Genomic DNA, 21,935 nt, shown 5'->3' on the forward strand with positions numbered 1-21,935 from the left:
AAAAACAACACACACACACACACACACACACACACACACACACACACACATATCAGATACACACCACGCACACTCTAATTTTAATGTCTGCCTCTCCGCTCTTGGGCTTAGCTATACTTCGGACTTATAAAGTTTTCCCTCTTGCCCTTGAGGATCTAAAAAGAGTTTGTTCCGCTACTTTGTGTGGATGAAGGAGTATTTCTTTTCCCTGACGCTAAAGGGTGAATGAAGAGGTCTGTCTCCTACTGCAATTTCAAGTGACCATTCCTTTCACAAGAGTTAAACCACGTCGGACTTAACTCCAAGGGTGCATTTGACATTAACAAAATACATGCACCCCCCTTTTCCTAGTTACCTTCATTCTTCAAGGCACAGATAATGCTTGGGTGTATACTTAAAATAGGGATGTAAAATATATCACTATGTATTGTTTTTGAACTGGACCAAATACATAAATGCTGATATTATATTTACAGCAGAATCACTTGTGACCACAAGTGATGTAATGATGCTCTAGAACAATGAAGCCCTCCAGGAGCCGTCTGGGTTTTGAGCCACAGCAAAATGCTGGACAGCCCAGGTAACCTACTTTATCATTTAGAGCTGCTACATTCCCTTAGGCCAAGTTCTTGTGATAGATGTTCACACTGGCTGAATGTGCTTAGAGTTTGCAGCTTGTACAGTTTTATGCATCTGCAAAAAGTTTCTCTATAATTTAGTATGTGCCTTTCCTGTTTAGCTTTATCATTCATCACCAGTCACCAGCAGTCTGTTTACTTCATTGCCCTCTATGTATACTACTAATAATCACACTAAACATCAAGAAGAACCTACCTGACAGTTAGCCTGGTGGATTTTCCAGTTAAGACAGATGGGAACATAATAGGAGAGAAAACATATAAAAGGTGAGAGAGAGGAAACCATTTCAATAATTCACCAACAGTATAAATTCATTAAAAAACAAAAGATGCCACAAAAGAATAGGCTTCAGAGTCATCAAAGATGCAGTGCCACTGTTATTTTAGAAATGCTGCAGGCTTTCACAGGCCCCTTTCTTTCTCTGTTTCTCATCATCCTGTTTACTGCACCGCACAGTCTTAGAACTGACACACAAGAACCTTGCACTTTGAGCTTTCAACAACTAGTTGTCTTATGTCTATTAAGGGAATCAGGAAAAAATAGAAACTTTCTTGATTTCTTCATTTATATTTCCCAATTTTCTAGTTTTAAATTCTGGAATGCGGCTAGAATTCAAGAAGGCTTTTAATCGGATAGTGTGAGTGAAACTCATTGAACTCAATGATGAGACTTCGATTGCATCTTTTAGTAGAGCTGTGAAAAGGGGTGTTTCACATTTTCCTGATTGTTTTGACACAACATCTTTTTGAGAGTTACTACACCTGTTTCAAAAACAATGGCTTACTAAAAGTATTGTTATTTAATATTTGTTGTTGTATACAGGACGTGAAAAAGCAGCTCTCTTGAAGTGCTTTTTAACCAGTTTTGAAATTCCCTGGATGCATCAGTTTTCCTTTGTGATTGCCAAAAAGAGAGATTATGAAAATAAAATATAAGGTTAGAAACTTATTTTAATGCTTCTTCCAACCACTTCTTAAAAATGTGCAAGACACATCAAAGGCAGGCTAGAGGAAATCATATGCGATGTGTTGATTTTAAGGCAACGCGGTGGCTGAACTCTGTAAAGAGGGAGGGCTGGGGCAGCCCAGGCGATAGTTTGAATAACTGAATGCGTATGTGAAAAATTTTCCACAAAGCGTCACAGTGGATTTTGGTAAATCACCTCACTTATCTTTTGCCATGAATCCATTCTCCTGGACAGATCTATCTGTAATGCGAAGCAATGTATAGCTAATATTCAGATGAAAATCCATTCGTTATTTGTTCAGCAATCGAGTTGTTACTTTAGGCAGCCCACTGTGCTTGTCACTGGAAAAGCTCGAGTCTAGTTCAGGGATGGCAAACAGACCTCAAACTGTGTGCAAACACCACTCTGCTGAAAGTACTGTGTTGAGAAAGATTCTGAGCTGTGTCTGAGCTCAGTAGAAAAGAGGGCTGGAAATGATGTCTGCCATGGGAGAAGAAGAGGAAGAGGCAGCCCAGGGGCTACACATGAACATGCCTGCTAGGTCTGATAGGAAGAACAGCTACAATTACAGTGTTGACAAATGTGATAGGAGCAATACGAACAACATGCCTCCAGGATAGTGAATAAAAACAGCCTTACTTTGCATGACAGAGTGGGGCCAGTCTTCATTCATTCATTCAAAAGACAATGACGGCCTTGCTAGGGGTGATTGAGCTGACTCTTGATGAATAAGCATTTTCCAAGTGGCAAAGAGGCCAAAAGAGGCTGTTTTAGCAGGAGAACTAATACATGCACAGAGGCCTAGAAATGAGAATCTGGTGGGTTTGGGTAACTGGTGGAGATGAAAGTGGTAGAGTAGGTTTGGAAGGTTGTGACTTACTCTGCCAAGTTAGGGTCCATTGGAAGCTTTTCACTAAAGAGTGACACAATCAGACCTGTGTTGCAGAAAGATTGTTCTGGTGGTTGTTTATGAATGAGGGACTGGAAGAGCTAGAGGCTGGATGCAGGGAGTCAGGAAGTTATTGTGCAAATCCAAAGGAGAGAGAGACCCTAAGCCCCTGAGTTGAAGTAGAGGCATTGCAGAACAGGAGGAGGAGCCACAATGTCGATGAGGAAGAACTGAGAGGTTCTGTTGATTGATCTGCCATGGAAGATGAATGGGTGGGAGGATTCCATACATGAAGAAGCCATTGAGATAAGAAATACTGGAGAGGAAAGTGTTTTTGCATAAGCATAATGGAAATGCTTTTGCACATGCTCAGTTTGATAAGCAGGTGGAGATATCCAGTAGGAAATGAGAATCAGATCTGGAAATCCACCAACATACATGGGTGGCCAAGGAGACGGGAGCGGACAAGGAGGTTTAAGGAGTGAACAAGAAAAGAGGGAAGGACACACCTCAGGGGAAGATGAAATCTCAAGGGGTGGGGCAGAAACAAGAGCTAATGAAGGAACTGGAATTGAAGTTGGAAGGTGCCCACAACACAGTTATCACAGAAGCCGAGGAGGAGAGGGCTTAGAAGGTAGGAGCAGTGCCCCATGCCATAAGGACTAACAAGGCCTAAAACAGTGTGCCTACCACAGTGGCTGGCTCACACAGGAGCTGCTACTTTCATTGGGCTTACTGGGTGGAATCCCTGGCTTTTGCAACAAGAAAAAATTGTTGCTGATTTCATTAAGAGTAGCTTCAAGAGAATGGTGGCAGCAGCTGGAGAGGAGAACCCAGTGAGTTGTGCAATGGATGCCAGTGAAAGGAAGCAGAGAGCTGGAACAACAGGCAGGTCAGGACACAAGCTCTTGAGCTGACATGAAGGCATCAGTGGTGGTTCCTGTGACGGTACAAAGATTCCACATCAGACGCTCGGCCAAGTTGAACAAAGAAAAGAAAAGATGAAGGATAGTCATTTCTTCTTCTTCCATGGGTCCCAAGAATCTCTGCTCTCCTAACTGGAGGCAGCACTGTGGTGTCAGTGATGCAGGCTGTGCACAGGCCTCTATGAATGGCAGTGTTGGGGGTGGCCATGCTTTCCAATCTGGAGCCCAAACTGTACTGCTCTCTCCACCGAGTCATTTGACAAGAAGCTGATGGATCCTGACCAGCCACGGAGTTCAATGGGAGGGTGGGAAATCTGGGTAGAGCCCCTCCTTGAAGGCATTTATACTCCCTACAAGAGATAAGAATCCATCGTCTTTTAAAGGGGTTTTCTGATGGTGTACTTTGACAAGAGTTTCCAAAGAGGTCTTTTCATACATAATTTTAGCAAAAGATGAAAATGCATAGAAAGAAGGCAAAGAGGCTAGGCATGGTGGCTCATGCCTATAATCCCAGCACTTTGGGAGGCTGAGGTAAGTGGATCACCAGAGGTCAGGAGTTCGAGACAAGTCTGGCCAACATGGCAAAACCCCGTCTCTATTAAAAATAAGTAAATTAACCAGGCATGGTGGTGGGTGGCTGTAATCCCAGCTATTCAGGAGGCCGAGGCAGGAGAATCACTTGAACCCAGGAGGCAGAGATTCTAGTGAGCCAAGATCGCGCCACTGCACTCCAGCCTGGGCAACAGAGTGGGACTCCGTCTCAAAAAAAAGAAAAAGAAAAAGGAAAAAAAAGGCAAAGATCAAAGTTATTGAGTCTTCAGGGAGTCTAATCTGGGAGGCAAGAAATCTAATAAGTGCCCACTTCATTTCATGAAGGCTTTATAGGCATCAAAATGTGAGCACGGGGCTTCAGTCCAATCACAGGCAGTCAAAGTCCCTCCTTCCCCATTTTCTCTTCAGTGTTATGATCATCATTCTTTTCTCCTTCCCAGGGACGAAGGTGCCTACTCTGAACATCAAGTTACTGAGCACATGCTCTCAGGCAACACTGGTTTCTATGACCTATCTATCTGCATGCTCTGCTGGGTGTCTGTATAATTAATACTCCCATATGTTTCTGTTAAAAATTCAAGCTTTATTGATTTGTATAAACAGAACTCTCTACTTCAGGCCCATTTCCCCAGTGAAAGATGCTCAAGGCGAACCTTCTGTTATCGTTCTCTTTCGTTTCTAGTTGCTTTTCCCTATGCCATGCTCTTTGTGGCATTTTTCAGGTTTCCCAATGTTCTCAAATTTACCCCCATTCAGAGCCAGCTTTACAGAAGAGACTAATTTGTAATGGAGACCTCTGAGTACCTAAGCAGCTAAATACTCCTGGGTAAGGCCCCAAATTATTTTAATTTTTACAGCATCTTGCTCGCCTGCAAAAAGCATTATAGTGATAGTCAAATGTATTTTGTTCACAATTTCCCAAATTAAGAGGATCATACTTTTATTTTTCCAAGAGAAATGATATTTAGCTATATAGAGATGTTACGTTTCTGAAACCTAAAATACAATGCAACGTTTGAATCCTAAATTCAAAGGCAGTCTTCTCTTTAAGCACTTGAGTTTATATTGTCTAAAACCATTAAACAGAAACAGGAATCAGAATTTCATATCTGGAGGTGGCCACCTGAAATATTGTTCTTAGTAAGTCACTGAATGCTTTTAGAGCATTTTTAAAAAGAAGAAATTCTGAAATCACCAAGAGAAAGAAATAACCATCTTTCTTCTTCTCCTTTTTAATTTTAAATTATGAACGGCTTTGTATCAGGTCAGGAATCATCACTGGTGCTTTTATTACTGCCTTAAAGCATGTTCTGAAAATAAGTAGGTTTTCCATTTTGAATGCAGAATCAATAGTATGCAGATGCCCTTTTCAGAGTGCACGAACTCTAATCTCAGAGCAAGACTTTTCCGAGCACGAATGAAAGCAGAGGGGTTTATGATGGGGAGCACTTCAGTTGTGAGCTGTAATGCTCTTTGAGTCTGGAGTGGTGTTAATGTTCCGAGTAAGAATCATTAGTGCCTCACCATCAGCACAGACAGGGAAAACAGTGAGGCTAACGTGGGGAGGACGCCACCAACCCTTCATTCTTACAATACCCCGATTGCTCCCAGTGTATCTGAAGCACAGGCTGGGGAAGGGATTTCTGGATGGTCTGTTGCCATCCAACTTACAGTATATTTTTAACCTACACATGGCTATCCTGAGAATGCTTTCTAGTTAGATATTCAGTCCTGAGTCATAACTATTAATTTTGGCATATAATATCTTCCTTAGTTAGATTCAAAGCTTAATTATTATATTCCATTTCAGCAAGTAAATTAAAATAGGATCAAACAATTATGTTTGGTAGCCCTAAGTGACTTTCAAATGATTAAAAAACACATACAAAATAAGCATTATTGTGGTGATTTTGTAGGCAGTGAAACTAGCTAGGTTGTGGGATTACAAGGGATAAAAAGCAGACCACCAATCAGCAATTTGAAATGAACTCTCACCCTTTGAAACTGAGCTTAAAGGTCACTTTCTGGGGAAAGGCTTCCGCGGTCTCCCAGGCTGACAGGACGGCTTTCCTCTTGTTCCCCTCTCTGCCACTTTTCCTGTGCACTGCCCTGAGTCTCAGCGTGGTCTGCTTGCTTCCCTATGGGGAGTTCCTTGAGGGCTGCCGACACCTTTCTTGATTTGTCTTCACCGTAATGACTAGCACATAGTCTTACATTGAGCCCTATGAAGCAGCCATTTTTCAAGTCAAGAATGGCAAAGTACTAGCAATTTCATAGGATTCTATCTAATGGTTGCTGAAATCCATGACTGTTAAAGGAACAGGCCAGTGAATTAATGTATCGTAACAAGTATCGTAGCCAGCATTATAAGGAACCACGGGCTGGGCGCGGTGGTTCACGCCTGTAATCCCAGCACTTAGGGAGGCTGAGGTGGGCGGATTGCCTGAGTTCAGGAGTTCAAGACCACCCTGGGCAACACAGTGAAACCCCATCTCTACTAAAATACAAATAACTAGCCAGGCATGGTGGCTACTCAGGAGGCTGAGGCAGGAGAATTGCTTGAACCCACGAGGTGGAGGTTGCAGTGAGCTGAGATGGCACAACTGCACTCCAGCCTGGGTGATAGAACGAGACTCTGGGCGACGGAGCAAGACTCCATCTCCAAAAAAAAAAAAAAAAAAAAAGGAAGCACAGTGCCAGCCTCTCAACACGCTGAGAGCTCAGCAAACTTTCAGAGAGCTCTGGTACCCAGAGCCAGCAAGGAGGCCTTGCAAAGCTTGCAGGAGGACCACAAATGTGATTAGAGGGTTACCAAGACATTCCTATGGGGTGGAGAAAACTTCAAAGATTTTGGCCGGGCGCAGTGGTTCACGCCTGTAATCCCAGCACTTTGGGAGGCCGAGGTGGGTGGATCACCTGAGGTCAGGAGTTCAAGACCAGCCTGACCAACATGGTGAAACCCCCCATCTCTAGAAAAAAGAAGAAAACAGACCAAAAAAAAAAAAAGATCATGAGAGTTTTCAGTCTCAAGGAGGCAAGGCTTAGGTCTTCATTTCTGCAAAGCAAACTGGCTCAAATTGCAAGCATTAGGAAGAAAAGGCTTCTTGAGAGGGTACAAGGATTCCTAAGGGCAGCTGGGGAGTTTTCCCCTCTAGACATCTTTAAAAATAGTTTGGGTTCTCATCTGTCATTAATGAGGCTAAATGACCTCACAAGGACTTTTCTGGTCATAGGAGCTCTGGCACAAAGGCTGAGGGAATACAGAACCTAAAACCAGGTGACAAGAACAGACAGTGGGCAAGCAGCCATTGAAACCACACCTCCTGCATATGACATGGCCGTTGTACTGCCTAACTCACATGTTCTGGGGCACAAGTCTGGCACAGCCCAAAGCGGTGCCCTCCGTTTCCATATGCTGCTGATGCTGCATGTCTGAGACCATACTTTGAGAACTACTGCTCTAAAAATGCGGTCGATCAGTTTAATTGAAAGTTACTGTCAGAACTGTTCTCTGCTGCTATGCATGTAAACTCGCTGTACTGCATCCTACATTAATTCAGAAAGAATCTAGTTTATCAAAACACACTGTTCTCCACTTGACAAGTGATTTCCAAAAATCCTTAGTTAGCATTTAGCTACAGCTCCTGGTCTTGAGAGCAATTAACAAGAATTATTTAATTCTTCATGGTTTCTCAGGGACTGTGAATGGATAAAACATTCTTCACATAAAACAAAGAGTTCAGTTCATAAGGACAGATTCAAGAGTTGCATCCAGAATAAATGTTGGCCGGGTGTAGTGGCTCACGCCTGTAATCTCAGCACTCTGAGAGGCCAAGATGGGCAGATCACTGAAGATCAGGAGTTCAAGATTAGCCTGGCCAACGTGGTGAAACCCCGTCTCTACTAAAAATTAAAAAATTAGCTGGACGTGGTGGCGGGCGCCTGTAATCCCAGCTACTTGGGAGGCTGAGGCAGGAGAGTTGCTTGAACCTGGGAGGCAGTGATTGTAGTGAGCCAAGATTGCACTACCACACTCCAGCCTGGGCGACAGAGAGAGACTCAAAACAAAAACAAAAACAAAAAACCTGAAAAAACAATGACAGAGTTAATAAGATCAGGGGTCTTGCTGAAGATGAAGATGTATAGTTTTTTTTTATTAAAGTTCCCCTATTCTCCCTCAAATTAAGCACATGCTCTTGAGAGATGTGACAGGCAAACATGAACATGGGCTTGTGTACTGCCTCTGGGAGTGTAATCTGGAAGAAGTTTTCTAGAAGGCAATTTGGGAATAGTTATCCAAAGTTTCACAGTGTGTATACCCTTTGATCCAGCCATTCTATATCTAGTGGCTCATTCTAAGTAAATAATCAAACCAATTGCAAAAGATTTAGGTAAAGGGTGTTACCCATAGTACTGGCTATCATTTGAAAAAAATTGGAAATGACCGAATGACCAACAAGGAGAACTGGTTAAATAAATTTGGTTCAACTATGGATTGGAATATTGTAATCAACCACCACAAACGATATTGGGGATGAATACGTATAGGAATAAAAATATTTCAAAATATATTATTGTGTTTAAAATACATGATAAAACAGTGGATATGCAATATTTCCACTTCTTACTAGAAAAATAGTACCTACAAATGCATAAATAATTGGTCTGGAGGATTACACAAGCATAAGATGTTAACAGGGAGGAATTTACCACTTCTAGGTGGTAAAATCACAGTTGTTTTTATTTCTCCTTCCTGTATTTCTATTTTAGAAGTGAATAGTAATGAACGTGTATTATTTTTGTAATAAAATTTTAAAAATGTATGATTTTAATTAAAAATGCCAATTGCAAATGTGTGAAAAAACACACTGTTTGAATCTATCACTTATAAGTGTAACTTCTGTGTTTTTTGGGGGTGTGTGTAGCCATCTCGAGCTTATGAAGGGACCCACTGAGGAGCTCCTTCCTCTGGGAAGAAAGGGGTAGTTGTCAGCAAATGAGAGCACAGGGTATGTTTGGATTCCTGGCTTAGTTCCATTCCTTCCTTGCCGCGTGGTTAGGTACTCAACCTCCCTGTGTCTTAGTTACTTCATCTGTAAACGGGTATGTTAATATAGCATCTACATTTTAGAGTTGTGAGGATTGTACAGGATAATTCAGTGCCTAGCATGTAGTGAACATCAACAGATTTTAGCTATTACTGTTTAAAAACAGTACTTTTTTTGGTAGAGATGGCGGTCTTATTGTGTTGAACAAGCTGGTCTCAAACTCCTGGCCCCAAGAGATCCTCTTGCCTCAGTCTCCTAAAGCGCTGGGATTACAGGTGTGAGCCACCTTGCTCGGCCAGCTGTTATTGTTATTCTGAGGATAGATGCTTTCACTTAGAAAGTCCCTCTCCAAAGCAAAGCACTGGCAAAAGAGAGCAGAAACAAAATTGAAATCTGTGTGCATAACCGAACACTCTTCAGGCTACTTGTTATGATGGCAGGGAAATGGTGGTTGCAACAATGAACTTTCAGTGGATCAATATACCTGGGCCAATGACAACAGACTCAACCAATCAACATGTTTAGAAAGAGCTTAAGACAAGTGGGAATTAAAGACAGAAGCAGCCCAGGAAATCTTTCAGTGACGTGAAGTAGTAAGGGTGTTATATGGGAGAAAAGCTAGCAACAAGAGCAATAAAAAATAACAAAGAGAACTGGGGTTTGAAGACAATATGGAATAAGATGGTTGGTGCTCTTTAGCCTTCTAGAGTAGGCCTGTAAGAAAACATTCACAATGGGAGGCTGGGCATGATGGCTCACGCCTGTAATCCCAGCACTTTGGGAGGCCGAGGTGGGAAGATCACAAGGTCAGGAGTTCGAGACCAGCCTGGCCAATATGGTGAAACCCTGTCTCTACTAAAAATACAAAAATTAGCCAGGCGTGGTGACGGACGCCTGTAGTCCCAGCTACTCAGGAGGCTGAGGTGGGAGAATTGCTTGAACCCGGGAGGCAGAGGTTGCAGTGAGCCAAGATTGGGCCACTGCACTCCAGCATGGGAGACAGTCCAAAAAAAAAAAGAAGGAAAACATTCACAATGGGAAAGGCACATGTGAGCAAGGAGCAAGGATCAGCAATAAGGAGTTACCTATGTGGCTGTTTCTTTGTGGGCATTGCTATTCAATAGACACACAACACACACTTATGGGCTTAGAAGCTGTATTCACTATGACTCATGCAGTATTTGGGAGACAGTGAAAGAAAATAATTGACGCTTCCATGAAATTGGGCAACAGAGAATTTTTTTTTAAAGATGGGGTCTGGCTATGTTGCCCCGGCTAGAATGCAGTGGCTGTTCACAGGTATGATCATAGTACACTACAGTCTCAAATTCCTGGGTTGAAGTGATCCTCCTGACTCAGCTTCCCAAGTAGCTGGGAGTACAAGTGCATGTCACTGTGCCCAGCTCAACAGAGACTTTTAAAAAAATAGTTGTTAAAAAGTTTTTCTTCCCAGCCTGATTCCTAAGAAGTAATTCTTGAAGTTATATCTGAAAATGAAAATTTGTCACAGAAGGAATTTGTATGAGGACAGAGGAACAAAACATGATTTTAGTTTGAGTCTCTTCTAAGAGGAAAGAGGCTTTTACATTTAGTATTTCCATCTAATTTTAAGATCTAACTTTTTAAAAGCTTTTCAACCCATTCCCTCTATTGTTTCCTAAAACACATAAAAAAGAGAAAAGTCTTAGTACTTCAACTAAGGCACGGATTATTATTTGGAAATTTGTATATTTGAAAATTCACGCCTTAGAAGTGCTTCTGGATTGAAAGTTTAAAAATCATACAAATCAAGAGGAACAGATTCAATGAGAACTATGGGGAAAGTATCCAAATCCTTTGGGAAATAAAAGTTCCAAAACCTAAATACACTAGATTTGCTTATTTCTGACTTAAAAATAATCTTAAAATATTTCCTTTCTTATACCAGGAAGGCAGACTTCTACCTCATCTTAGCTGAAAACAGATATTTCTTTTTTGGGGAGGATTATTTTTTAAAAATATTAATTGACACATAACTGTACATATTTATGGGGTACAATGTGATGTTTCAATATATGTATACATTGTGTAATGACAAATAGGGGTAATTATCATACCTGGAACCTTCAAACAGTTATGATTTCTTTGTTTTCAGAATATTCAAAATCCTCTTCTAGCTATTTTCAAGTACACAGTACAGCATTGTTAGCTACAGTCACCCTACTGTGCAATTGGGCACCAGAACTTATTTTTCCTATCTAATTGTAAGTTTGTTACCATTGAGCAACGCCTCCCTATTCGCCTCCTCCTCATCTACCCTTTCCTGGCTGTGGTAACCACTGTTCTATTCTCTACTTGTGTGAGATCAACTTTTTAGATTCCATGTATGAGTGAAATCATGTGGTATTTGTCTTTCTGTGTCTGGCCTATTTCACTTAACATAATGTCTTCCAGGTTCATCTATGTTGTCACAAATAACGGAATTTCATTCTTTTTCTTTCCCTGAATAGTATTTTATTGTGTACATATACCACATTTTCTTTACGCATTCATCTGTTGATGGACACAATTTTAAATAAACACTTAGCTTGGATCCACATTTTGGCCATTGTGAATAGTGCTAGAATAATCATGGAGGTGCAGATATCAACATACTGATTTCATTTCCGTTGGATATATACCCAATAGTGGGATTGCTGAATAATATAGTAGTTCTCTTTCTAATTTTTTGAGAAGGTGCCACACTGTTTCCATCATGGCTCTACTAATTTATATTCCCACCAGCAATGTACAAGGGTTCTCTTTTCTCCACATTCTCACCAACATTTGTTATCTTTTGTCTTTTTGATAACAGCCATTCTAAATGGAGTAAGATGTGGTTTTTGCTTTGCATTTCCCTAATGATTCACTTTGGGTTTGTTTTGCATTTCCCTACTGATTAATGATATTGAGCATTTTTTCATATACTTTTTGGCCATTTGTAAGTCTTCTTTTGATAAATGTCTATTCTGGTCATTTGCCCATTTTAAAGTTGATTATTTGTCAACTCAAGATGGATTAAAGACTTAAATATAAGACCTGAAACCACTAGAAGAAAACACTGGAGAAACATGTCATGACATTGGACTGGGAAAGAATTTTTTGGATATGACTCCAAAAGCACAGGCAACAAAAGCAAAAATAGACACATGGGATTACATCAAACTAAAAGCCTTCTGCATAGCAAAGGAAACAACAGCAAAGGAGACATCTTAGAGAATGGGAGAAAATATTTGCAAGCTATACATCTGACAAGGATTAATATCCAGAATTTATAAGGGACCCAAACATTGCAATAGCAAAACAACAAATAATCCTATTTTTATTACTTTTTAAGAGAAATTTCCTTGAGAACAAACACTTGTGAATGATACTAACCATCAACTATGGGATTAGAGAAAGTAAGACTGCAGAGAGTATTAAATTGAATATAATGGCTTACCTCTTACAGTAACAGATGTTTCCTAATTGTATATTTAATTAGGGAAGTGATGCATTACTGTATATTAGTGAAAATTAAGCCCCAGGGCAAAATTCAGGGTTGGGGATGGGGTATGGGTAAGCCTAGGGAGGCAAAATTGAAGAGTAGAACCTCATCTGGCCAGAGCAAATCCTTCACTTCACCAAAAACTGTATGTCTTGGAATCTTTGAAGTGGGAGTTATTCATACCAACATAACAACAACAACAAACAGACCCACTGAAAAGTCAAAGCAATATACTTATGGCTTTGTAAAATCCAGTCCTGTGGACACATTATTTAAAAGCGGTAATTCTTGGCCAGGCGCGGTGGCTCACGCCTGTAATCCCAGCACTGTGGGAGGCCGAGGCGGGTGGATTACTTGAGGCCAGGAGTTCAAGACCAGCCTGGCCAACATGGTGAAACCCCGTCTCTACTAAAAATACAAAAGTTAGCTGGGCATGGTGGCGGGCGCCTGTAATCCCAGCTACTGGGGAGGCTGAGGCAGGAGAATCACTTGAACCCAGGAGGTGGCGGTTGCAGTAAGCCAAGATTGCACCACTGCACTCCAGCCTGGGTGACAACAGCAAAACTCTGTCTCAAAAAGAAAAAAAAAAAAAAAGACTTCCTCTCAAGCTTGACAAGCTTGGCGTTTGGTCGATGGGGACCCATGGGGGTTCAACATGTGTATTGAGAAGTGTTATTTCTGTTTGGGGCCCATCCACCCTGGCCACGGCATGATGTTCATCCGCAATGATTGCAAGGTGTTCAGATTTTGTAAATCTAAATGTCATTAAAAACTTTAAAAAGAAGTGCGATCCTCACAAAGTTAGGTGGACCGAAGCATTCTGGAAAGCAGCTGGTAAAGAGCTTACAGTGGATAATTCATTTGAATTTGAAAAACGTAGAAATGAACCTATCAAATACCAGTGAGAGCTATGGAATAAAACTACTGATGCAATGAAGAGAACTGAAGAGATCAAACAGGAACACCAAGCTTAATGAACAGATTGAAGAAAAATAAAGAGCTACAGAAAGTTCAGGATATCAAAGAAGTCAAGCAAAACATCCATCTTATCCGAGCCCCTCTTGCAGGCAAAGGGAAGCAGTTGGAAGAGAAAATGGTACAGCAGCTACAAGAGGATGTGGACACGGAAGATGCTTCTTAAAAATCTCTGTAACCATTTCTTTTATGAACATTTGAAAATGCCCTTTGGAGACTTGAAACTGCTAAATTATTAGTTTATTTTTTACATAAGGACACTTAAATGAAAAGTGATTAAAATATATTTTTCCTACATTGCCATCTAATGGCACTAGGCAGCATTTGTGTAATAACTAAGGGCAAAAATTCATGGCTAGTGATGTATAAAATAAAATATTCTTTGCAGTAAAATATTCCTTTTATTAATGTTATAGAAAGGGGGATACAACAAGGAACTAACAATTTGTATGACAGTGTCAAATATTATTTCGAGTTTAGAATTTCCTGTTTTGCTTTATTTGCATCTTAGAAGAGCATAATGACATTGTTTGATGAAGCCTAATTATGCTGGACTGTTTTGAGCTGGTTTAACCCTTCTGATAGGTAGTTGTGGATGTCGAGGATGAGAACTGAATAATCTTTGCCTGAAATCACACTACACTCTAGAATTTCCACTCTGGAGAATACTCAGTTCTAATTTGTGATTCCTGGTAGAACAAACTTTATTTTTCTAGCCTGGCAATGATCTAGAAGCAGAGGAATCCCAGTGACTTTTAAAAGTTATTATGTGGTTTTCTTTAAAAAGCTCCTGTTTTTGGAAAGTAGAATTTCTGGGTACAACATCTGTTTATTATTTGCACATAAAATAAACCATTTAAAAAGTGAAAAAAAAACCCAAAAAACAAAACAAAAAACAAAACCCAGGACAATGAATGTTCCTGGCACATTGGAGAGGCAGTCCAGTCTCTGGATTCACAGTGTGGGTAGTGGAGTGGACTGCCTGGTTTCAAATCCTGGCTCTGCCACTTGCTGTCTGTGTGACCTTGGGCAAGTGACTTAACTTCTCTTGGCCTTTGTTTTCCCATATGTAAAGTTGGAGCAATGGCAATACCTACTTCATGGACTGAATGAACTAATGCACATAATTCAATTGTGCAGGGCAGGGTGTACAGCTCTCAACTGTTACCTGTTATTAGCCCTAATAAACTGATTTCAGGAGGGCATGAGTATATGTCATCTTTAAGATCATCTATTATGATCCCTTAGGCTGATGGCAACTTGAAAGTGCCTCTATGGTAATACTTCTACCACTTTGGGGTAATTAAATGTTCACATGTTGGTTTCCTCCACTGGATTGTGAGCTCAGTGGATTTTAGTCACCTTTGTTAACAAAGTACATTTAAGGAAACATTTATCAGAATTGGGAACCACACTGATTTACCTATTATTGGGAGATACATTTTAATTTTGGCTAAAATGCATACTTTGAACAGAAAACATCTTTTTTTCAATTAAAAGAATAAACAGGTAACTCTTAATCTACAATACTTTGGCCTAATAATATTACCATGAATCAACTGTTTAGATCATCTGTGTCCTAAAGTATTTTTCATGGGGAGTTTTAATTGAACTGGGACTTTTGGCTGAAATGCCACCATGCTGAGAACAGAGAAAACAGCAACTTGGGGTTCAAACTGAAAATTAGCTGCAAGTTGAGATCTACATCATTTATAGTTGGTGAAAGTTCTAATTCACAATAGAATAGTTCCAGATGGCAGATCAACCCTATGCTTCTGGTTTTGAAAGACTCTGGTGAAATGTAGTGAATGCAACCTTAGCTACTTTATCAAGAACTGAGACTTACTTAATCAAGATTGGAAATAAGGGTTTATGATAGTCCGAGAAGTAATGAAGTTTCTATTTTCATGTAAACTACATAAGCACCAAGAGCAGCAAACCAGAAAAATGCCCCCCAAAACAGAAGAATGGCTTCTAAATATATGTTTTTTTCTAAGTTTCATTTTAAGCAACAGACAAGTATTTAACTAAATTATTCTCTACTTAGACTACTAAAATGGCTTTTCTATTGCTATCAGTATGTAATTTCAGATCCACTCAATTTCATGAAATTGACTGAGATTCAAATCATACATCTGGTATATTTTAAATGATGCTGCATGCACTAGGCAATACCGATGCTGATTATGACACCGGAGTAGCTGGACTCAGGTAATTTAGTTAAGAGTATTAAATCAGAGATGCCAAATTAATTTATTAGACACGTTCATGAATATTTCTAAAATTATTATGAGGCTTGATGAATGAAAACTTTCCCTTTTCCTTACTGTTCATTGGTGACACAAATTAGGCCAGATAAATATGTAGAATACAAGATTTCCAGAATTACAAAACCAGGGAGAACTCTAAAGTGTATCTAGTCTAATGTTCTCATTTTATATGTAAGAAAACAGAGGATCGGGGAAGCAGGAGAATGTAGTGGTTAAAAGCCTGGGCTCTGGAGTCAGACAGACCTGAGTTCCAGTCTCAGATAGGCAAGTTTATTCCCTGTGTGACCTTGAGCAAGTTATTCAACCTCTGTAAGCCTCCATTTCTTCGTCTGTAAAATGGGGACAATAATTGTACTAGGGGACACTGTAAGGACTTAGTAAATGTTAGCAGCTATCATATTATTTTTATGAATAACAGGTGACTCCTAAGGCAAATAAGCAGCCACAGAACTAGAACTAGAGTTTCTGATACATACAGAAGCTTGTTTTTCATCTAAATTCAGTACCTAAGTTAAATATTCACTGGTACTGACAATTTAAGTACTGTATAACTCTGCATTAAATAGAAGGATAACTATTTCAGTCTTTTTTGCTATTGAATTGATCAAAATATTAGTGATTACATATTGAAGTCTCAATTTCATGAAGATTCACACATATTTAGCTTTCCATAAACAACGGATATTTCATGTTTACCTTCATAGTTGTTTCAGTGTAATTATATGCTCTTAAATTATTTTCCACCACAAGCTGCTCATATAAAATAAACAACAAGGTATATTGGCCATAAATAAAAGTTAGGATTCCACTTACTAACTACCTTAAATTTGACTTTAGTTAGATGCTATATTGAATAAGTCTGATATTCTCAATTTATGCAGTTACTCAGATACCAGCATAGCCTCTATACACCTGTTACGGAGGAAGCAAGAACAAGGGACACACAAAAGGAAAAGGTGCGTCTGCAATACGAGTTAGAGTTGCTTTGGCTAAAATAGACTCCTAGGAATCAAGCAGCCACTAATCACAGATATTTGGAATTGCCATTTTTTTTTTTGGGACAGAGTTCCACTTGTGTCACCCAGGCTGGAGTACAATGGTGCGATCTCAGCTCACTGCAAGCTCTGCCTTCAGGTTCAAGCGATTCTCCTGCCTCAGCCTCCCAAGTAGCTGGGATTACAGGTGCATGCAACCATGCCTGGCTAATTTTCGTATTTTTAGTAAGAAGGATTTTACCATGTTGGCCAGGCTGGTCTTGAACTCCTGACCTCAGGTGATCCACCCACCTTGACCTCCCAAAGTGCTGGGATTACAGACGTGAGCCACTGTGCCCGGCCTGGAATTGCCATTTTTGGTTAACATTTGCACTTAAATAGTTCATTCCACTCAAAGTTGAATTTAAAAAAAATAGAGAAAAAAACTGAATAAGAAATTGCATAAAGAATATTAGCTTTATATAATATGCTCTTAATACTTCTGCTTTTGATAATTTTAGTCAATTGGTGATGTTTTCGGTAAATATTATCAGACTATTGAGTGCGTGTTTAAAACCTTTTGTTGTAATAAAGATCATTTTTCTAATCTCGAAAATGATACAATTAATTTTAAATCTTTAAAAATAATTAAGCACAAATATAGTACAAATATAGCAAATAGACATTAACTCAAACTACAGTGAGATAAGTTCAAGTATAAACACGCAGAAAGCGAGAGCACCTTTTTATGTAATACCAATGTGATTCAGCAGACCAACAGATGGAGAAAATAGTAATTTGAAAGGTGGCAATTTGTATCCATACCCAGTATTTAGTATTTCAGCTACTAGAAATAAAGTAGTTCGGCAGACTTACCCGCATTTTTGCACAAGCATCTTGGGTTGATTCTGTCCCCCTAAGCTCTTTTATCAGCATAGAACCTAAATACTAAAATACAAAAAAAAAAAATTCAATGATTTATGAAATGGAATATAAATATGAGTAATGTTTTAAAAACAAATTGTGGAAGTATTACTGGCTAGGTTTCCTGGCTGTAAGTTGTTGCATAACTTTAAAAAACTGACAGTAACTAATCCTAACAAATAAATGCATTCATAGAGAAAATGCAGCAGAATTAACCATAAGTTCTGGGGGCTGTAATTGCTCTTTATAATGAAACTGCAACATCTTCTAAAGATGCCATCTTTCAAATCATATTTAACTGCAAAATGGGGGCATCTAAAAATGTTTTCCCCTTTTTTGAGGCAGCAATGTCTGCAAAAATAAATCACACTACTCTCTCTGTAATTACAGGGTTGCATGAGACAGCTGAGAAGCTAAGCAACATGTCCCCCATTTAGGCTTATTCTGCTGCATAGGTAATTAATGTTAGGCTTTTAGGCAGAGATGCAGTTTTGGACCTTTTTCATTCACAGCTGTGTGCCCTATGGTTGATCCACCTGAGAACGGGATGGGAGGGTGGGGGGAGGGAGAGAGGCATTCTCAGTTGTTTCCCAGGGGAAGAGAGCTGGGTTCCTGGTGCAAAGTGCCACCTGGAGGGCTGAATGGAGCTAGAAGGATGACAGTCTCCCAAGAATTGCCAACCACTTTGTTGTTAGAAGACCAGACCCCATACTGTATCATCCTGGTACAAAATGCCCCTCATGCTTCAGCTTCTGGCTGGGGCCAAATGGTTTTAAACAAAATGTCTGATTTGCCTTTCTATCAATTGACTCTTCTTCAACTTTTTGAAGCTCTAGTAGGGTTTTTACCTTTTGTCATTCCCCCGCCCCTTGCCCTCCCCCTACCAACCCCCAAAGAGGTCCATATATGTTTTATAAAAAAGTGAATTATAATAATTATTTTAGAAGATATCTGATGGACACTTCCTGACAAGACTGGAGACATCCTAGTACTCTGCAGAGATGGGGATGGGAACCACTCTTGTGGATTAGGGAAGTCCCTGACTTGAAGAAGACGTGAGAGGGCACAACAGCAGAAGGCGTGGTCAGGGCCTTGGAGAAAGGCATGTTCAGAAAGGCTCGGGGACTTGGTGTTTGGAGGGAGTTTTGGAGGGAGGTGCAATTTCAATCCTACGGTTTTGGGCAATACCACTGAAATAAATCCAAAGCTGCAATATAAGTAAGCTTTAGTAAAAGAGGGGCAGAAAGCAGAAAATGAAAAAAAAAAAAAAAAAAAAAAACTCAACTGGTATGAGATAACCACAATGTCCATCTAAATCAAATGAAGGTGAAATTTATTATCTTTTGGTAAAATCCTTATCTTTTAAGTTATCAGGGAAGTTTGCCTGATTGAAACGTTTCTTTTTAAGAGAGGCAGTTTCAATGCACTGCTGAAGGTTCAGCCACTTTTTCTGCTGTCGTCAAGACAACCACCACCTGACCCAAAACCCACAGTATCTTTTGAACATTTACCCGTTCCTATTACATTTCTCAGCTAATTATAATTATTTCCCCTCTTCTAAAAAACTAAACAACTAAACTAAACTAAACTAAACAACTAAAACAGAAAAATAGTATAATCCTATTGATGACAGTGAAAAGAATCTGGTATTTACATAAAGTGGCAGACCCAATGTTTTGAGACCCAGTGTTTGGTGAGTGAGCAGAGATGTATATATGTGCCAAATTTACACTCATTTCCATTTTAAGATTGTACATTATCACATGTATTTAAAAATACACAACTATATAAGAGGTCACAACAGACCTTAAACTTACAAGATTAAAAAGGTTTTAAAGCTCTAGTTATTTGTACTTTCTCTTTGGATAGAAGGCTACTTTAAGAAAAAGTGAAGAGAAAAACATTTTAAAAATTTCAGTGATGGATATGGATATTTTGGTATATTTTCAATGTAAATGCAAACAAGCTGAAAACATACCCCCTATCTCCACTTGGGCCCAAATACTGAATTGAGGGTAACTTACAAAAGCTTTGTAATCACACGACTGGAAGATAAGCTTTTCTGGGTGATGCTGCCAGTACTGTACCGGAGTGGAGGCTGTGGCTTCATTCGGAGGTCGCAAGGTAATGGAAGGTTCTCCCCAGTCTCCTGTCTGAAAATGACATTTATTCTAGAGGCAATATGAGCAGTCAGCAAAGTTCATTCCCTATAGCTACCCTGAGCTCACCTTACACACAGGTGCTGTGAATGTGCCAACGCATTTGGGGGTCTTATGTGAATATAAATACTTTGGTTATTACATTTTTATATGTATTAGCATATTTCTCAAGGCTGAGTTAATTTTTGAGGTGTGGAGTTGAATTATTCTATTTTTAGAATGACATCCTAAGCTAAGTCACTTTAAAATAAAACATGAAGATATTCATAAATGATTTACTAATCACAATTTTCCATCACAACAGCAAAGGACATACAATCTTTAAAAGAATTTTCTATTTTTAAACTTGACTGAAATTTTTAGTTTGAATTGCTTTCACATTCAGAACACACAGTTCTATAAATTTCAGTTCCCAAATATGACATGTACTAGCCACTTTGAATAATTTTAGATCTCTGGAGAAATGGTAGTGTAAGCATGATGCTAAACAAAATTTAAAAGAAAAATTTACTAATGGGTGACACTAATTTCTCTCATCTGAATTCAATTGCACTGATTTAATGACGCTGTCTCAGATGTACTCAGCTACTTTTCTCAGAAAACCTAATGTACCAGTGAAGACCAAACAGTGAAATGCCAAGTTTGGTCACATGTACATAGGCATGTACTTTGAGGATTCTGATTCACAAATACAAGCACATTCCCAAATGATGGTATATCATATAATACAGACCTAAAACAGGAGGACCTCCCATCACTTCATTTATCATTTTCCATGAGGTTAGCCTCAACCTGTTTCATCACTATAATAGCTTAATGTGAGCATCTATAAAGTCAAAGGCCAGTGTTGGCAGGTATTTTCTGGGCTCTACTCTGATTTACATACTACACATGAGATATTTCTTACTCTTCCTCCTGGGAAAGATGTGGATTTTTCCAAAACTCAGTTCTTTGTTCTCAAGTGGACATAACTAAAACTAAATAGGCAGATTTCTAGAGTTACTCTCTTCTAACCTAGATTTTGCTATATATAGAACTATGAGAAATTACTTTTCTCAGGAGTTGGAAGAATGTAAAAAGGTCTCATAAACTCCAAAACCAAATAAAACCTTGGTTAGAGAACAAGTTCCACAGAAGTGCTAGAAAGTGTGTTGACACACTGTGGGATTTCTTAAGGAGAATTTTTAAGGAGTCTAGGACAAGAATGCAAAATTTTGGATGCAGGTGTACGTTTTGGGAGAGAAAGGAAGTTCTCTGCTTTATTAAATTCTTTGAAAGAATCTAGAAACTCCAAAAGATTAAGAACCACAGTTCTTTAGGAATGGCGTACATAGGGTGCATATTTTGGGGAGGAGAACTAGTTCTCCAATTTTCTCTGTGTAGTTTGGACTTACATTAGGTGTCATATGAAGTAGCTGCCAATGATAAAAAGCCCTTTCTAGAGGACTTCGGTAACGCACAGGCTTTTTTTTTTTTTTTTTTTTTTAAGCAGTGGAGTGCCTGAAGCTTTTCTCCTTGAGATGGGTCACTTCGAATCGCAGAAGAGCAAAGTTAGCATCACGCTATTTCCCTTGGCTTCTCACTGTCGTTAGTGTGTGACCAGTTGGAACTCCTTCGGCTTTTCTCTCCTGCTGTGTTCTCAGCCACTCTCCACATTAGTTTTGTTTTGGTTGCTGATTTACTTTTACATTGCTTAATCCTCCTATTCCCTGTCTGTTGGTATTTTTTATTTTTGTACACATTTATGGGGTATATGTGAAATTTTGTTACGTGTATATTGTCTGTTGGTATTGTTAAGACTTTACTTGCAATATTAACTTTAGCATTTTTGTCTGTTTTATTATCCATCCCTAACTCATTCTTGAGTTTTTCTTTTATATTTATATGAATTTTTAGTTTATAAAAGTGAGAACTGACTGCAATTCTAAAATTACATTAAGTTTTTCTTTGGCTTCTTATTTTGATTTTTTTCTTTTCCTTCTTTCTCAAATGGCTGGCTCTTTATTCTCTCTCTGGTCTTTATTTCATCTGGTTGTAACTTACTTTCAAAAAACTAGTATAAAATTCAAAATATAGGATATGTGGATTTCAATATCATTTTGAAGCT

At 39.2% G+C, this 21,935-nt stretch overlaps 1 protein-coding gene and 1 pseudogene across 12 annotated transcripts in view; one reads left to right on the forward strand and one right to left on the reverse strand.

The window, feature by feature from the left end:
• Nucleotides 1–21,935, reverse strand: part of ANKS1B (ankyrin repeat and sterile alpha motif domain containing 1B) — a 1,280,047-nt gene that overhangs the window by 47,837 nt on the left and 1,210,275 nt on the right. For all 12 annotated transcript variants that reach the window (XM_054442265.2, XM_054442272.2, XM_054442268.2 and 9 more), the window contains 3 exons: nucleotides 19,694–19,822; nucleotides 17,622–17,693; nucleotides 835–846 (listed from right to left, as the gene is read on the reverse strand). In XM_054442265.2, the coding sequence (XP_054298240.1) occupies nucleotides 835–846; nucleotides 17,622–17,693; nucleotides 19,694–19,822 (213 nt within the window). The remainder of the gene's footprint in view (nucleotides 1–834; nucleotides 847–17,621; nucleotides 17,694–19,693; nucleotides 19,823–21,935) is intronic.
• LOC129009410 (probable ribosome biogenesis protein RLP24) lies at nucleotides 13,182–13,703 on the forward strand (annotated as a pseudogene).

The sequence above is a fragment of the Pongo pygmaeus genome, chromosome 10 (assembly GCF_028885625.2).
Source record: "Pongo pygmaeus isolate AG05252 chromosome 10, NHGRI_mPonPyg2-v2.0_pri, whole genome shotgun sequence".
Classification (NCBI taxonomy): Eukaryota; Metazoa; Chordata; class Mammalia; order Primates; family Hominidae; genus Pongo; species Pongo pygmaeus.